Consider the following 19,590-nt stretch of genomic DNA (forward strand, 5'->3'; position numbering starts at 1 on the left):
GGATTATTCATACATAGTCATACACTATTTCAGCTTACCGACATTTTTTTTTCTAGAAGCGGTTGCAGGACACAGAGGTATTCAGGTGGTGTACATGAAATAATGACGCCAGGACATTTGGGAACGGGGATATAGCCGATAGTAATATATTGGTAACATTTACAGATATTCAACTATTTTTGAGTGTTAATTTTCATTTAATAAAATATCTGTAGATATTGCTAATATTTTACTACAGCTTAACCTAGTCCTACTCTCACATAGAACCCTCCCCCTTAAATGCCTAACCCTAACCACACCTCCTGATGACCAACCTTGAAACCCCTTTACCTGACGCCTAACCTTAACCATCTCCCCTTGCAAATCTCCTTCCCGACTCCTAACCTTAACCGCCCGCCCCAGCGCAAACCCCGTTCCTGACACCTAACCTCAATCGTCCCTGCTGCCACATAAATTATAATAACAATAACCCATAATACCAACAATAAATTGTTAAATAAATGGACTTTCCTGGCACCTTGGATTAGGTGAGCCAGCTGCCGCTGCACTTACATGGGGGAGCAGTTGACACAGAGGAGGGAGCGGAGGCACGGGGGAGCGGGCACACGGGGGACAGAAGCTGGGACTGAAGGGGACACAAGCTGGGATAGAAGGGGACGCAGGAGGACACATGGGGGGCACATGGAAGACACAGGAGGACACATGTGGGACATATGGGGGGTACAGTAAGACACAGGAGGACTATTTGGGGACACAGGAGGACACATGGGGAAACAGGTGGACACATGGGGAAACAGGAGGACACCATTTGGGGAGAACATGTACAAGATGCTCCTGAAACATGGACGCACTAGGTTTAGTATATATATATATATATATATATATATATATATATATATATATATATATATTCCCCTGGCTTTTGCCCTCTATACCTAGGTATAGTCTGTAGTCTGAGCCTCTTATAAAGCAGCAAGCAGTTTATATACTGTATTTTGTTTTTCTTTTTTAAAATAAATGTGGGACAGAAAGGAGAAAAAAACTGCCTCGAATAACAGTGACAATAATATCAATACTAGAGTTCAACAGCGTGCATGAAAAAAGGGCCCGGCTGGATAACGAAATGTTGCCGGTGGATAACATAATCTCAATAACGATAAACCTTGTTAACGAAATTGGTTAACGATTGGTATACACCAAGTCGTCCCCTCCGGTCCTCTCGCCTCACTGCCCCACACATTTCCCACTCCTATGAGCGCCTGCAGGATTTCTCAAGAGCCGCCCCCACTCTCTGGAACTCCCTCCCACCGCCCATCATGCTTGCTCCCTCCTTCAACACATTCAAGCAGGCCCCCAACACCCACCTCTTTAAGATGGCCTACCCACCCTCTACTACACAGTAACTCTTTACTGAATATTTATTCCACAGCCCTACCTAGTGTTTCCACCCTCCTCCCCACTTAGATTGTAAGCCTTTGGCAGGGTCCTCCCTTCCCTAGTGTAGTCTACATGATCAAATGCTCCTTTTCTTTGTACTTGTATTACTGGGCCTACCTAACCAGCCCAGAATCGTATGATCAAGTATCTTGTACTCTGTTTGCCTTGTATAACTAGTTCTATGTGGTTCAATCTTATTACGTCTGTCATCCTTGTATCATTGCATATATGTATTGTCCAGCACTGCATAATATGTTGGCGCTTTATAAATACAATTAATAATAATAAAAATGATAAATACATTTTTAAAAAGAACGGAGATATTAACGAAAAGATATTAACATTATCAATCATTACATAATTCAACAATGCAGCTTAACCCAACGCTACTCTCACACAGAACCCTCCCCTGTTGGTGCCTAAACCTAACCACTCACCTGGTAGTGCCTAACCCTAACCCCCCCCAGTGGTGCCTGACCCTAACCACCCACCCAGTGGTGCCTAACCCTAACCACCCTTCCTGGTGGTACCTAACCCTAACCACTCCCCCTGCAGAAACACCCTTACACACATAAAAGTGATAACATGTTTGATGACGTAAAATCTGTACATACAAACAAAATAATATGACAAAAACTATAACCTTGCAAGCTTCTAAAACAATAACATATTTCAAAAACTGTAATGTTCTAATGTTGTTAACTATATTTATTGGGCGCCCCTTTTTTCTGCTTTAGTTGATAAATGCATTGGATTAGAGTCTATGGCGGCGCCCTTTTCGTCTACTAGCCGCCAGCAACCTTTTAACTTGCTTCCATTCCACCTATTTTATGCAATTGCTGGTCTCTCTTCATTTTGTTGTTGCGGTCAGTTCAGCCCTTGCATCATTTGGTACTGCAGTTTGAATGCATGCAATGTGCCTTTTGCTGTTTTTGCTGACAGGCTTCTGCCGACCATTTATAAGGCAGGTGCTGCTTGGAAGTACAATCACCTACTATGTGTTTTGAATAATATAAACCTGACCGATGTCTGACCTGACGATTACCATAATCTTAAAAATTCTCCTCACTATCTGTCCATTCTGATGCCCACACAAGACAGGAGTATGTAAAAATTCCCCTCCATGTTGACAAAAGAGGCAAGCCCACTTTCTAACACATGCCCACTTTTGAAGCTTTTTTTATAATATGTTACTACTGTGGGGTTGTAATGGCAGATGAACCACAGCAGCTGCCATAGTGACTGTATTGTGTTTGTAACCGCAGGGAGAGGGTGGCACTACAGTCATTTTGAGAGCCCTCATCCAGTCACCTTTCCCTTCAACCAAAATGAGTCCCCTAAATGTGGGTTGCCCCTCTTAGCTGTCTCTGTTGGAATAGGGAGAAAAACAATAGCAGTGGAGACAACATTGTTAGGAAGGCCCAGGAGGATATTGGAGAAGTGGAAAGAGGAGTGTCAAGGAACACACAATGGGGGGCCAGGAAGCTGGACAGGTAATGATAAAAGACTAGGGAAAGGGGGAGTAACATAGTTTTGCTGTGGGGCCCCATGATTTGCGTGAGTGTCATCCTGAAAGTAACACCATTCATATTTACTCAATTAAGGAATCATTTTATCCATTTTATTTCTGATTTCTTTACATAATCACCTACTTTATTTAAGCATTTATTCATTTTTTTAGTCCCTTTGTTGTATTAGCATCACACACCTCACCTTTCATGGGTGAGGGTGTCATGTTAATACTGCTTAATAAACTGTTACTGGTGTTCTGCAGTCATGTTACAAATGGTGCAGGGAGAGAAGAGATTTACCTGACAGATGCAAGTTAAATTACCGTACATGGAAAGAATACCTTATGTGAAAGATAAAAGCTAACAGGCATTTCTGGATGATCCTCATAGTTACACCCCTACATGGTTGATTTATATTTTATTTTTAATCTCTATGTTCTCTTTAAAGGCTTGTAGCATTTCTTTTCTATGTAATGCTAAGCAGTACCTCTGGTGGATAAATTCTTTGAGCCCTCGGTTGTCAAGTAACCGGAAGATGGCAGTGGAGGAGGATGAGTTTTGTCACTTGATCTTGGTAGAGCTTCGGCCTGAATATAAAATCAAGACTAAATTAGCTGACAGGAATAGCAAATAGATTTGTTTTCATAAATAATGCCCTTAAAAGGGTAGTGAAGGTAAAACGCCATTATGAAGATCATAATGAATCAAACAGTAAGCACCGTAAGGTATAATGAAACGACTACAAAAAATAAACCCTAAACTAATCTTTAAACACAGAGACCATCAGTGTCATATCTATCACCACTGGCTTTCCTCTTATATAGTGGCAAGCGGCGCCATACAAATGATGTGTGTCCTGGGCGCATTCATTAATCTCCCAAAACTTGCTTGGCTAAATAAAAAATACTTCTAACAGCAAGTAAGCGTAAGCCCAAAGTGATCATAAGATCTCTGAGAACATTATGGGAGGAAATACTGCAGCTACTGGCGATACAGCTCTTTAAGATGATGTGGGGATTAACATTAACGCAATAAGTTTTCATTGTGGATGTGGTGATTTTTAAAAGACAAACACAATTGGCAACTAAGACCTTTTTTAAGGCCACTGACAGGAATTCTTATATTCCAATAAAAAGTTGTCATCACAAAACCTGGCTTAAAGGCATCCCCCGCAGCCAGTTTACAAGGATAAGGAGGAACTGCACCGATGATACAGATTACACTATACAATCAGAAACACTATTAAAGAAGTTTGTCCAAAAGGGGTATCAGGAAACCCCTCTGAGACATGAAATAGAAAGAATAAAACAAGTTGAAAGGGGTACACTCCTGGAAAATAAACCCAAAAGAAATACAAGTGAAGGAGCAGAATATTCTATTTGCTTTGACTTTACCATACAGCACAAAGAGGTAGCGAAGAAGAATTAAAAGATATTGGGGGATACTTCAAAATGATCCCATCCTGAGAATGAAATTACCTCCCACACCGAAATTTGTTTACAGAAAAGCCAGCAACTTGGAAAGAAGCCTGGTTAGACCATGCATAGACAAACCAGACCCTGGCGGCAAAAGCATGTTGGGTGAAATCGGTTTCTTTCCATGTAGGCAATGTAATCCCTGTCTTACGGCAAAGGCTCATAAGCAACAATATAATGCATCCACAGTGACGGGAGAAAGACATAAAATTAAGGAGTTCATAACCTGCAACACTACGCATGTCGTGTACATTATTTGGTGTCCATGTGGACTCCAGTATATAGGTCGGACTAAGAGGACACTGAAGAGTAGAATCAAAGAACATAGAAAAAGGCTTTAAAAATCATAGCCTGTCACGACACTTTGCAGAGAAGCATGGCAGAAATCCCAATGTTATGCACTTCTGTGCGTTGCAAATACTTACTACAAGATGGCGCGGATGCCACAAGATTAGAGAAATTTCTCGTATGGAAACAAAGTGGATATACACCTTTAAGACCATGGTGCCGGGGGGTTTGAACGTGGATCTAGATCTTAATTGTTTCATATCAGATGATTAGAGCAGATGACCCTTTTGCAATACATTTGCATTTTATTAGATAACAAACAAAAAAAAATGTTCCCCTTTTTTTGCACTTTTATCAATACTTCACGCAGCCTGTTAACAGGCCATTTCTTTTTTGCTCCATATTGGAGCACATTTATACACAGATCATCGATGTTTACCTTGGGCACATAATACTTGTAAGGTCACATTACTGTCACAATATGTCCAGCACATTCATTTTATATCGATTTTACAATCGGTTTCACACTAGCTCTTTTACATACTGTATATCCCACTATGGGTTTCATATTAGTTCTTATATAATCAATTTGGCAACATGAAAGGATGTATGGGTCTCCAGTACTGCACACGGTGCTAATAGTAGCATTGTGTTAAAGGTTGTGGGTTGCTTTACTTATGAGCCTTTTCTGATGAGCTGTTTTAATGCAGAATATGTTTGTTCATGTGATTCCTCTGATGTTCCCCTGTGATGCAGTTCTCTAGTATTGAGTTTGGGGTTGGAGAATCAAAAATATTTGTACTAATTTTATTTAATCATTTTTTATTCAATTTTTATTTAATCAATTTTTTGATCAATTTTTTCTGAGTGGGCGAAGCAGGATATCATTCATTTTATTTGATCAATTTTCTCTGAGTGGGCAAAATAGGAGCTAACATCAGAGGCACATTGATTTGTTATGCATAATGCATATACTGTATGTAGCACATAATATGCACATTTTTTATAAATATGTAGTTTGTTGCATAATTATGTTGTGCTATGAGGAAAGTATTGTTTTAGGGAAGGAGTACCCCTTTAGTTTTCATATTTAATTTTCTCGGGGCACGGATTTTAGACGTATACAAAGTTCAATGTATTAGTGGGAATAAGGGGGGTTTAGTAAACATTCACTATTGCCTATTGCACGTATTTAAAGTGTTGGTCTATATGAATATATCTGCCTTGTAAAGGCAGATATATTTTAGTCTGAGGGCGGCTTTAGTCTGAGGGCAGTGCAGCCAATAGTGAGGTGGGACACACCTCCAAAGATGGCTGCTGGAACGCATGACGCCAGTGGTCATATTTGCATACTCTAGCATTGAAAGCGTCTCCCAGGCTTGCTGGAGGCCAGCCTCTGATGAGTCATTACTGACAAAACTAGTAAGGCGTGGCCTCTGGTGCAAGTCGCACTGGGAGACGCGAGATACAGCACGGAAGACTGCCGAGGATATATACTATATGCGCATATGATCTTACAATTGTGAGTGCAATTTTATGCTTTTAACTTTTAATAAATGCAGTATTACGCTATGGAGCGCTTGTTTTAGTCTTTTAAGGAACCAATACAAGCTGGATACCGGGATGAAATTTTAACAAGTGCACATTGCTGGTCATAAGAGGGATCAGCGTTACCATCTGGTGAGCGTGCACTAGTGATAGTGTATTTTGTTCGGTGGTGGGGAACACTGTCACTGATCACTGAAACACGTGGGGTGTGCTGAGCTCTGGTTGTGTAGCTGGATTACGCTATTGTTTGCATCTCTGTCTTTGAGTTTTAGAGACTCCTAATCACGGAGGAAGATTGAATGCTGCCTATAAGCTGTTTGGCCTAGTGCACACCGGACAGTGCTGGGCCGAAATTACGCATTAGCGTAATTACGCATCGTAATTCACTACAAATGCACAGTAAGCGTTACGTGTAAGGTTACGGTATTACGCGTAATTAATTACGCGTAGACCGTAGGGTTACGTTTTACGCGTAACAAATTACGCGTAAGACAGTAAACTCCCATTGAAATTACACAGTCTGCCGTAATCGCGTAATATTACGCTCCCGTATAATATAAAAAAGCCGCCGACTTTAAGGGTTAATAGCAAAGCCCCCTTAAGTGCTAAGAGCCTCAAATTTGGAGAATATATTAAGGAGATCAGAAGGAATAAGAGGAAAAAATTTTTTTTCAAAAAGACCTTATAGTTTTTTGAGAAAATCGATGTTAAAGTTTCAAAGGAAAAATATATACATTTAAAAACCCGCCGACTTTAACGGTTAATAGCAAAGCCTGCTTAAAATTTAGGAACACCAAATTCACAGGGTATATTAAGGGGATCAGTGGGAATAAGAGGAAATTTTTTTTTCAAAAAGACCTTATAGTTTTTGAGAAAATCGATTTTTAAGTTTCAAGGGCGAAAATGTCTTTTAAATGCGGAAAATGTCAGTTTTTTTTGCACAGGTAACAATAGTGTTTTATTTTCATAGATTCCCCCAAGTGGGAAGAGTTTTACTTACTTCGTTCTGAGTGTGGGAAATATAAAAAAAAAACGACGTGGGGTCCCCCCTCCCAGACCTCTTTAACCCCTTGTCCCCCATGCAGACTGGGATAGCCAGAATGCGGAGCACCGGCCGCGTGGGGCTCCGCACCCTGACTATACCAGCCCGCATGGTCCATGGATTGGGGGGTCTCGGAAGGGGAGGGGCAGCCAAGCTTTCCCCTCCCCCTCCGAGCCCTTGTCCAATCCAAGGACAAGGGGCTCTTCTCCACCTCCGATGGGCGGTGGAGGTGGAGGCCGCGATTTCCTGGGGAGGGGTTCATGGTGGCATCTGGCAGTCCCCTTTAAAAAGGGGTCCCCCAGATGCCCACCCCCCTCCCAGGAGAAATGAGTATAGAGGTACTTGTAGTACCCCTTACCCATTTCCTTTAAGAGTTAAAAGTAAATAAACACACAAACACATAGAAAAAGTATTTTAATTGAACAAAAAACATAACCACGAAAAAAGTCCTTTAATATTCTTAATTAACCATTAATACTTACCTGTCCCTTTAAAAGCCAGTTCCCACGCAATATCCTCGGAAATATACTAATCAGTTACAATGTAACAAAGTTATTACAATGTAACAACTTTGTTACATTGTAACTACGCCGCACCCGACGTCACTCACCGCCGCCACCGCGTCTGTGCTGCAGGACCCGACAGAGCTCTGAGCTATAGCTCAGAGCTCTCTAAGCATCTTTGTATTTGGGCTCCAAGGAGCCCCATTGGTCCTTAGCAGACCAATGGGGTTCCTTCTGATTTGAAGGAACCCCATTGGTCTGCTAAGGACCAATGGGGCTCCTTGGAGCCCAAATACAAAGATGCTTTCGAGAGCTCTGAGCTAATATAGCTCAGAGCTCTGTCGGGTGAAGGGACGCTAAGTCCCCGCCGGCTCCGCTGCCCTCCCCGCCTCTCCCACATGTCACCTATATACATGCTGGCACCCATGGGTGCCAGCATGTATATGAGTGACAGGTGTGGGCGGAGTGGACGGCGGGAGCCGGCGGGGACTAGCGTGTATGCGGCGGCCGGCGGGTGAGCGGCGAGTGACGTCGGGTGCGGTGGTGTTACAAAGTAACAAAGTTGTTACATTGTAATAACTTTGTTACATTGTAACTGATTAGTATATTTCCGAGGATATTGCGTTGGAACTGGCTTTTAAAGGGACAGGTAAGTATTAATGGTTAATTAAGAATATTAAAGGACTTTTTTCGTGGTTATGTTTTTTGTTCAATTAAAATACTTTTTCTATGTGTTTGTGTGTTTATTTACTTTTAACTCTTAAAGGAAATGGGTAAGGGGTACTACAAGTACCTCTATACTCATTTCTCCTGGGAGGGGGGGTGGGCATCTGGGGGACCCCTTTTTAAAGGGGACTCCCAGATGCCACCATGAACCCCTCCCCAGGAAATCGCGGCCTCCACCTCCACCGCCCATCGGAGGTGGAGAAGAGCCCCTTGTCCTTGGATTGGACAAGGGCTCGGAGGGGGAGGGGAAAGCTTGGCTGCCCCTCCCCTTCCGAGACCCCCCAATCCATGGACCATGCGGGCTGGTATAGTCAGGGTGCGGAGCCCCACGCGGCCGGTGCTCCGCATTCTGGCTATCCCAGTCTGCATCGGGGACAAGGGGTTAAAGAGGTCTGGGAGGGGGGACCCCACGTCGTTTTTTTTTTATATTTCCCACACTCAGAACGAAGTAAGTAAAACTCTTCCCACTTGGGGGAATCTATGAAAATAAAACACTATTGTTACCTGTGCAAAAAAAACTGACATTTTCCGCATTTAAAAGACATTTTCGCCCTTGAAACTTAAAAATCGATTTTCTCAAAAACTATAAGGTCTTTTTGAAAAAAAAATTTTTCCTCTTATTCCCACTGATCCCCTTAATATACCCTGTGAATTTGGTGTTCCTAAATTTTAAGCAGGCTTTGCTATTAACCGTTAAAGTCGGCGGGTTTTTAAATGTATATATTTTTCCTTTGAAAATTTAACATCGATTTTCTCAAAAACTATAAGGTCTTTTTGAAAAAAAAATTTTTCCTCTTATTCCTTCTGATCTCCTTAATATATTCTCCAAATTTGAGGCTCTTAGCACTTAAGGGGGCTTTGCTATTAACCCTTAAAGTCGGCGGCTACCTAACATTGATCCATGCGTCAACTTTTCCGCTTGGCAGCATGACCTTACGCATTAATTGCTAGTAGGATTTTACGCGTAAACCTATAACGTAATAATCTGAATTACGGTATACTTACGCGTAATTGCGTAAGTGCTATGCGTAATTATAGACATGTACCGAAATTGACTGTCTATGCCGTAAGCGTAATTTCGTAATGCGCAATAGCGTAAAATTATGCGTAATGATCCGTAAGCGTAGCTTTCTCCATTACGACCAGCACTGACACCGGAGCGTTTCCGCTGCGGTTTGCGATCTGCTTGCGGGTGCGGATCCGCTAGGGTAATGTATTTCAATGGGCTGGTGCACACCAGAGCGGGAGGCGTTTTGCAGAAACGCATACTCCCGGGCTGCTGCAGATTTTGGATTGCGGATGCGTTTCTGCCTCAATGTTAAGTATAGGAAAACCGCAAACCGCTCTGAAAAACGGCACTTCAGAGCGGTTTGCCAGGCGTTTTTTGTTACAGTAGCTGTTCAGTAACAGCTTTACTGTAACAATACATGAAATCTACTATACCAAAACCGCTACACAAAACCGCAAAACGCTAGCTGAAACGCTGCAGAAAAATAAGAAAAAGCGTTTCAAAATCTGCTAGCATTTTGCGGATCTGCTAGCGGTTTTTGGTGTGCACTAGGCCTTTGTGATGATTTGTGACTTGATCAGCCACCAAATCTGGTGAGATTACCTGGGGGGACTTGTTACGTGGATTTGAACTGTGGGACTTTATGCGACTCTGAGGCCTGGTGCACAATGCGTTTTTTGTTACAGTAGCTGTCAGTAACAGCTTTACTGTAACAATACATGAAATCTACTACACCAAAAACGTTTCACAAAACCGCAAAATGCTAGAAGATTTTGAAACGCTTTTTCTTCTTTTTCTGTAGCGTTTCAGCTAGCATTTTGCGGTTTTGTGAAGCGTTTTTGGTGTAGTAGATTTCATGTATTGTTACAGTAAAGCTGTTACTGACAGCTACTGTAACAAAAAACGCCTGGCAAACCGCTCTGAAGTGCCGTTTTTCAGAGCGGTTTGCGTTTTTCCTATACTTAACATTGAGGCAGAAACGCATCCGCAATCCAAAATCTGCAGCAGCCCGGGAGTATGCGTTTCTGCAAAACGCCTCCCGCTCTGGTGTGCACCAGCCCACTGAAATACATTACCCTAGCGGATCCGCACCCGCAAGCGGATCGCAAACCGCAGCCGAACTGCTCTGGTGTGCACTAGGCCTTTGTGACTGTTAGGCCTGGTGCACACCAAAAACCGCTAGCAGATCCGCAAAATGCTAGCAGATTTTGAAACGCTTTTTCTTCTTTTTCTGCAGCGTTTCAGCTAGCATTTTGCGGTTTTGTGAAGCGTTTGTTGTATTAGATTTCATGTATTGTTACAGTAAAGCTGTTACTCAACAGCTACTGTAACAAAAAACGCCTGGCAAAGGGCAAACCGCTCTGAAGTGCCGTTTTTCAGAGCGGTTTGCGTTTTTCCTATACTTAACATTGAGGCAGAAACGCATCCGCAATCCAAAATCTGCAGCAGCCCGGGAGTATGCGTTTCTGCAAAACGCCTCCCGCTCTGGTGTGCACCAGCCCATTGAAATACATTACCCTAGCGGATCCGCACCCGCAAGCGGATCGCAAACCGCAGCAGAACCGCTCTGGTGTGCACTAGGCCTTACTGTCAAAGAATCTGACATATTTTTTGAACTGCCAGCACATAATCATCTATTACAGGTTTTAATTTTAAGCTTAACTCCATTTGTATTGAAGTTAAGAAGTGATCAGACTATAGAAGAGATACAGAAGTAACAACAGGGTACAGTATTTGCAATTATTCAGCATTATGGGAGTAAGAAAGATAGCACACAATGGGCTTGATTCACAAAGCGGTGCTAACTGTTAGCACGCCTGTGGAAACCCCCTTAGCACGTGTAAACGAGCTTTTCGTGCGCAAAACTTTACGCGCGCAAAACTTTATGCGCGTAAACCTTTACGCGCGCACTGCACAGAGCGCAGGGCGCTCCGCGCGAAGTGCCCATTAAAGCCTATGGGACTTAGCGCGCGCATAGGACTTTGCATGCGCAAAACTTTGCGCGTGGTACTTAGCGCGCAATCTGATTCAGAAATTCGGTGCTAACCTACTTAGCACGTCTAAAGACTTTAGACGTGCTAAGTAGGTTAGCATCGCTTTGTGAATCAAGCCCAATGTGTTAATATACAGATGATTTCTTTATGCCCCTAGAAGCACACACCCAGAACCGTTGAATTTCAAGGGTGCCTACTGCTTATTGATTTCACAGAACCTACTAATCCTACAGGCATACATCTATCTGTGTTGGACTTGTAGATCCTCAGTTTCAATAATGTTTACTGAATTAGTAATCACATTACATTGTGAAGGGATGAGAAAGAATTGTTTATAGTCAAACATCAAAAATTCAAATGTCAAAAATGTGTTCTATTACAACAGTGCATTCATTATATTAAATGCTGGTGAGTATGCGTGACACAAAAACTACAAGTTCAGAAAAGAGAAAAAGATAAAACAACATAAGGTTATCGGTATGCAACATAACTTGATATACAGTAGAATCTAGCAAATATCTTCTTTATACCATAATATAGTCTGAAATAATTTATTTTGGAAAAGAAATATCACAATAGTGGTTTCTGCTGACTCCGAGAATCTATAACGTGGTTCCATTAGTTAGGTGGATTGAGCATATATTGTAGGTAGTCATTAGTAAGCGAGAATGAATCTGACCACACTGTCTCATATACAATCGTGGTGTTTTGGGCCCCATGTACTAGTTGTTCAAGATTTCTAATAGTAGTGACTCTTTGGAACCACTGTTTTGCTGTGGGGGTATTTCTTGGTTTCCATAGAGCAGGTATTTGTGCTCTTGCTGCATTAAGTAGGTTGGGTAGAATTGTGGTTTTATATGCCCAGGGGGAGCAACCTGAGTTGTCAAGTAGAAAAACATCTGGTTCAAAGGGGATGATTTGGCCTGATATCTTTTCATTGAGGGTGCAAACATTTCTCCAGTAGGTTTTCAGGTCGGGGCAAGACCATGTTATGTAGCTTCTATGTAGTGTCTGATTTGTAGGACTTGTAGATCTTTCTCAGCGTGAGGTATGGATTAATATGAGGCAATGGGGTAGAACTTTGGCAAAAAGTGTTACAAAGTAGCCAGTGAGATCATGGTGAGCTGCAACCACTAGGACTTTGTAAGGGACATGTTTCTGACTTTTTAAGGACTTTAAAGAATGATTTGCATATTTAGAAGTGATGCATCATGGGAAATCTTTTTTACTCACATAAAGCAGGAACATTCCAAATACCTTCTATTTCAAGAAAGCATTTTTATATTTAGCATTAGAATTGTCGCATTCAATGGAACTTTGTTCCTGAATTCTTCAAATCAGAACCTGAATCTTCATTTATGCACGCTGCTGCAGTGGATGTTAACTCACCTTTGATGCCGCCGCATGCCACTTGGCGTTCCAGCACTCCAATACTGCCTTCTGTGAATGAGGAAGTATTGGGAAGCTGGAATGTGACTTAGAGTGCAGTGCAATAGCTAGCAATGAGTAGGAAAGTATGCACAGTTAGGGCCTGAGCCCACTGATGCAGTTGTGTCCGCTTTTCAGTTACACATCAATGTTACAGATGCTGAAAAGCAGACAGAAGCAGATACAACTGCGTTAGTGGGCTCAGGCTCTAAGCGTTGTTGGTTATCCCCTCATTGGCACCAAAAGCTCCTATCCCCCCTGTTCTATAACCCTGGCATCCTTGGACATGTTGGAAAAAGCATCTTGTCCCTCAGCACTAGGGAAAGGCTGCTAGAGTACTATGCGAGCAGGATTTCCTCCCACCCATAGTTGGAAACCATGTGACTTGGTTATAGTTCAGAGGCAGTGCCACACTCGCTCACTTCTGTAACTTTTTACATGGAGTGTATGCGCAAAAGCACACACATGCACACAGCTTTACAAAAAAGAACATCTGTTTGCCATACAATGCACTGCACAACCATAGCACAATAAATAATGAGAGACTAGGAGCAGATGCAGTGCATATCCCCTATTTATTTAAACAGAGCAGACTGTATCTCCTAATGTATTGAGATCAACAGGAGTCTATGATTCACTCTATCACAGTGGCAACTGCATTTTATGGCTCATCCCAAGCCAAAAAATCAGAATTTGCAATCCTACTTAATAAACCAGGCCCAATATGTGATTAGCTGTAATTCTGCTAAAGCAAGCATAGTGAGCAAATATTATTAGAAATTGCTCATCTAGCTCCTCTCTGCTGGACCTGCCTGTGCAGTGTAGCAGACGTATATAAGAAAAATGAACATTTCTCTGATATTATAAAATACGTCACGGAGCTGTACTTCAACTGTCTATTTGTAGTTTTCCTCCACTTTCACTTTGACCTGCTATTCTAAGGCATTGGCTTCCTAAGACTCCCCTTTTCTCCTGGCTGTTACGCTCAGAAACAGTTGTCTCCATTCTGTTAATAAGCTGACAAAAAGTTCAGTAAACACTTGAAAGAGAAATTCTAGTAAAACCACAATAACAGTAGCAAAAAATGTAGCATAACCCCACAATGACAATCTGTGGACCTGGAGGCAAAGTTCAGGGTGCTAAAGGAGTACTGTAACCCTCCACACACAAAAAAAAGCCCCCCTCCAAGCTCTCCTATGCGCGCACAACTAGAAAACGATGCTCTGGTCCCCCGCCGTGGATTGCTTCCGGTATTTGCAACTTTAATGCAGCAAGCCAATGTGCCTGCGCGGCCCTGGCCACCGCGTCCTCGCTCCCGCTGACATCACCGGGAGCTTCCTGTGCAGAAACCTCCCGGTGACGTCAGTGGGAGTGAGGACGCGCAGCCAAGGCCACGCAGTAGTAGTGACTTACGACATTAAAGTTGCAAATACCAGAAGTGAGCCGCAGCGTGGGACTCTTTTTTTTTTTTTAGTGGGGTTACAGTACTCCTTAAGAAGAAGAGCTCTAGAGAAATAAAATATTTTATATGGAATGCCACCTCTGTATACTTACTCAAGGAATACTAATGGACTTAATTAACATGCATGTCAAGCCTGCCATACATGGTTTGATCACTTTATTCAAATGTGTTCGAAATCACTTCACTGTCATGCGGCCGATCAATAAACTTCCAATTTTTAGGCGGTTTATTAACAGTGTGAATGGCAGCGACAAGCTATCTATATTGATCAAGAAGAAGGCTGATTAGCAAGTGTATAGTTTTATAATGTTAGAAGCAGCACAAAGGTTCAGTCAACTGGAAGGAGCTGTGTGGTGCGGCAGTTGCAATTATTTCCTAATAGAGTGGATTGTGTATAGAACTAATGGAGAAGCAAGAGATCAGTTTGATCAGGTGACACATTTGAAAGGTTTTGATTTGCTGGTCAATATCATGCATCATGTATATTAGACTAACTCAGGAAGTGGTCACAGCCAATCAGGTCTTTACAAATCATACACCTGATCAAGCTGGTCACATGCTTTCCCTTGAGTTCTGCTACTCATGAACAAACCTAGTATCAACCACTTACCTGCTCAGACCTCTTAACTTGTGTATAGACTACTTTAGAGAGTCTGCAGCATAAAGTTTGTGTCTACAACCCTAACTTGTGAAGATTAGAGAGAAGTAGAAAGCTTGTGTGATGCCTAAAACATGGACTGGATTATTTTACAATTGTCTGTTTTTAATTTTTGAAGGTGTCACTTCAGATTTCAATAAGGACTGCTAAAGCAAGAGTATAATGGTTAACAGTTCTGCAAATATAATGCTATACAGGCACCTGCATCACTTTAGTAGCTTCAAAAACAGTAATTTTACATTAAAGTGTACCTGAGGTGACATGTGACATGATGAGATAAACATGTGTATTTACAGTTCCAAACACACAAATATCTATACTGTGTTCTTATTTTTCTTTTACTGCCTGAAAGAGTTAAATTGAACCTTAAGTCTGTTAAAAAAAATGAGTTTAACACACCTGGGGCTTCCCTCAGCCCTCTGCAGCTGATCGGTGCCCTCGCAGCTCCGCTCCGATGCTCCTGGACCCGCCGGCGACGACTTCCGGTTGCGTCGTCACCGGCCGACAGGCATGGGAACGCAAGTGATTCTTCGCGTTCACAGCCACAATAGCGTAAGTTCTGTCAGTAGCGGCCAGTCTGCGCAAGAAAAGTGTGCCCTCTGATAAGGGACTACATAAAACTTTCTATTTTGAGAGCAGGGGATAGATAAAAAAAAAAAGGTCAATACTTCATGTATTTTAGCTCTGGGATCCTCGAAACACTGCTATGGAGCAAAGACCATAAAATGTTAAATCTGATTTGTAAATGTTAGAACATACAATAAAACCATGGGATATCTGAAAAAGTAATGTTTAGGAGTAGGAGCATATATACAATTATCTATCTCACCGGTTTACTTTCACCTCGGGTTCACTGTAAGGTGTTAGAATACTGTATATACTCGTGTATAAGCCTAATATTTCAGCACAAAGAATGTGCTGAAAAGTTACCCCCCTCTGCTTACATGCGAACCAGTGGAGCAAAGCAGATGATGGAGCAGGTTTTGTTACTGGCAGAGAAGCGTAAGGATTGTGCACTAGTGATCCTGCTCTTGCCAGCTGGCTTCCTGCTGTGTCCATGCCCCGCATCTCCTGCAACATGGTGTGTAGAGTGCGCTGCTCAAGATTACCTGTGTCCCCTGGCTTGTGGAGCAGAGTGTGCAAGCAATGTGTCAGTGGTGCAATGATCAGGTTTTCTTCCTGTGTGGCAGTCTCTATTTCTCATATCTATGATGCCATCTAGTGGCATCTTGAGACACAACTATATCATCCTTGTTTTTAATTATTGTAGTATCCTTGAGGCACACCTAGCTATGGAGAGAAGGAATGATTTGTACTGGGGGCACATCTGGCTACTGTGGAGGGGGCTATACTGGGGAGGAGGTTTATATGCGAGTCAATGCCTTTTTCCTGGTTCCTGGTGGAAAAGTGGGTACCTCGGCTTATACGTGGTACTTATATTTCAGTGTACTTAAAATGTCTTAAAAAAAAGAGATAAAGTTAAAAAATGCAAGTATTTTGCATTACTGACCAGGTTCCCATTTTAAGATAAGGGCAGGTCACCTAGTATGTACAGTATACGCTGTTACACAGGGCCGGTATAAGCGGCACGAGGGCCTCCAGGCAAAAGGGCCCTTTGCCTTAATGGAAGCACTGGCCCTGCTGTAACAGTGAGCGTATAGTCATAGTAAACAAGGTGCAGATTGTGCTCCTGTTTACATGAACAACCTGTCCTGAAACTGTTTCCCCCACTTTTGTGGTTGTAAACTAACTTGCGGCACTAGTTGCTTTTCTCTGTTGATTTACTCATAACATATGCAAAAACTGAGTATGCTAATGACTAATTTTTGTAACATAAACATTGGCGCTAATGAGTAAAACCAGTAATGCAAAAATATTGCAATATTGATGATCAGAGCCTCATTTTTAGGATGCTTTAAGTTCATTAAAATAGTTGGATTCTCCCTGAAACAAACTGTTTATTGTTAACACATTGGGAGACTTTAAACACCTACTGTATCTAAAGTTCATTTAAATTCAGAGCATGACACATAGTCGGTCAAAGGCCAGTTTTCAGATATCTTTTAAAGGAAATGTTAAGTAGGGGAAAATAAGATATTCAAAATGAAGCTGCAATAACAAACAGAGCTGGGGGATAGGTTTATCCAGCACATCCTGGTTCTTCGCTGCTTGCACTTGCATTCTGTCTCCCGCTTGCTCTAGAGGTCACACCATGCAGTTTCATGGTTCATAACTTTCCATCTCCTAATAATTTGTGGTATGCTGTTTGCTACCGGTGTTTGATAAAGCGCTTTCAAACCTAAACTATGCTGGGCTGCTGTAGCTGCTGTCCGAGTGCGTAGAAAGAAGGCACGGTTATGTATTGTTGGATTAGAAGGATGATGGACTATTTGGTGGATTACGAACCACCAGTGTTTGTTCTTATTTATTCGTGTGACTTTGTATGTACCATAAACGGGCTCAAATAAACAATCCTTGAACATACTACTGGATCATTCAATAATATGGTGGCCTTCCCTGTTCATTTTTGGTTGTAGACCCTGATTGGTATGTACAGAGTGGCTACAAATATATTTTAGGCCTTGCTGCTATTAGTTATTTTGTAGATATTATTTGTATATTTTATTAGTGACATACTGTATTATGATGGACTTTGTAACATTGCTTTCTCCAGCTATGTAGTGATTTTAACCTCTTCAGGACAACAAGCTTACACCCCCCGCTCTCCCCCCAGTCCTGTGCCTACAAGGCATAGGACTGTGGCAGGGATTAGATTGTGTGTCCATCTGAGGGACAGTGAACAGGCAGGGACAGTGAGATCTGCAGCACTATTTACATTTAATTGACCCCCGTAGCTTTGATCAGAAGCCTGCTAGCTGCGATTGCGGGCTGGCAGGCTTATCGCTGCGGCCGCATCTCTCCCCCTACAGGGAACGGCACTTGAGCAAGCACTCGTTCCCTGCAAATCTCATGCATCGCGAGATGATGCATTTCCGCGTTAGGCTGTCCTGGGGGAGCCACTGCGAGGCCGCAATTCTGTGTTAGGCGGTTGCAGAGTGGTTAACCTGATGTGTCTTAATGTGGCCACTAATGATTCAATCTTTTTCATCCAGTTTTACCAAATCTATGTAGTATGAGGGTAAATTGAACGAATATAATGAATGGATAATTTAGGCAGTCCCTTATATTACACAGAAATGGTAAGATTGGTTGAAAAAAATTGGATTATTAGTGGCCACCATTAATCCCCATACCCATGCTGGTCTGAACACGGCTGTGGCGGACGATAATGAATGCCATGGCCGAGAATCGGGCTTCAGGCCAATGTGTGTACAGCAGCTACACAATGATTGCTAAAGATTCGGCATGTCGGATCTCTAGCGATGCCCGAGCTACATACAATTGCATAATTCTCCCCGCCCTCCCCCAAAAGCCACTCCATCGCACCTGCTCGTCACCCCTTTGCCCCCCGCATTGCAAAAGGCAAAGGCTAAGAATGCACAGTGTTGTTGGTGCCCGATCACTTGGGTGACAGAGATCCAGCAGATCCTTGGCAGGTGAGTATTTACCTTTATTTCTGTGTTTTTGCTGATTTAATTAAAAAATTTATAAATAATTTCCACTAGGATGTTAACTGTTTTCTTATCATCTCAGCTTATAAGGACAATGATTCCTGGTGTCCTCAAAATTTGGCTTTTTGTTGGAAGTATGCAGTCTATTTATATAGATCTTTATATATAATTCTATATAAACACTTGTACCTGAGATGAAGGTTTTGAAACTTGTGAATTCCGAGGTAGGACTGAGGTTTCTTTGGCAGGCTTGGAACGAAACCAATTAAACCATCTAAATGTAGAGCCCTGTGTAAAAAAATGTATCCATCAGTTTACGGAAATTTTGTTAACTTGAAATTAACTGTGGGTGCTCATTTTTGACATAGATATAGAAGTGAAGACAATGCAGCTATTCAGAACATCATCAAAACATAATCAGATCAGTACAGTGACCCAAACAACAAATCAGCAGTCATACCTCATGTACACCCCTCACTTTCCCACACCAGGTAAAGTAAGCACTAATTAGTTGCTCTTCAACAAACTGCCGGTTTTCAGTAGCCTAAGTAGTTCAATACAAGATGTATATGTAGGGAAACTCTACTCGTGGACTCTCTAATTAAACGTTTCTCCTAGATTCTCCCTCATGGTGAAAGCTGCAAGTGGCCATGCCATCGAGTGCCTCTTTAAAAGGTAGTCAGAGCCATCACTTTGAGTCACTGGAATTATAGCAAAATTCAGAGGCCTTTACTTGAGGCAGGGGTCACACTTGTCTGCTTTCGTGTGCGTTTTCTGCACAGAAAAACTGATTTCAACTGAGAACTCATGTTAGTCAATGGGCTAGGTCACACTTGAATGCAGATTTTGTGTGCAGGAAAAAAACTGACATCTTGCACAATTTGTCAGTTTTCTCTATAAATTACATTAGCTGCTGCAAAGCAGGTCACACTTGTCC

At 42.2% G+C, this 19,590-nt stretch overlaps 1 protein-coding gene across 5 annotated transcripts in view; it reads right to left on the reverse strand.

The window, feature by feature from the left end:
• Positions 1-19,590, reverse strand: part of SEC16B (SEC16 homolog B, endoplasmic reticulum export factor) — a 391,505-nt gene that overhangs the window by 60,995 nt on the left and 310,920 nt on the right. For all 5 annotated transcript variants that reach the window (XM_068239647.1, XM_068239646.1, XM_068239648.1 and 2 more), the window contains exons 23-24: positions 18,843-18,941; positions 3,436-3,535 (exon numbers count right to left, since the gene is read on the reverse strand). In XM_068239647.1, the coding sequence (XP_068095748.1) occupies positions 3,436-3,535; positions 18,843-18,941 (199 nt within the window). The remainder of the gene's footprint in view (positions 1-3,435; positions 3,536-18,842; positions 18,942-19,590) is intronic.

This window comes from Hyperolius riggenbachi, chromosome 6, assembly GCF_040937935.1.
Source record: "Hyperolius riggenbachi isolate aHypRig1 chromosome 6, aHypRig1.pri, whole genome shotgun sequence".
Lineage (NCBI taxonomy): Eukaryota > Metazoa > Chordata > Amphibia > Anura > Hyperoliidae > Hyperolius > Hyperolius riggenbachi.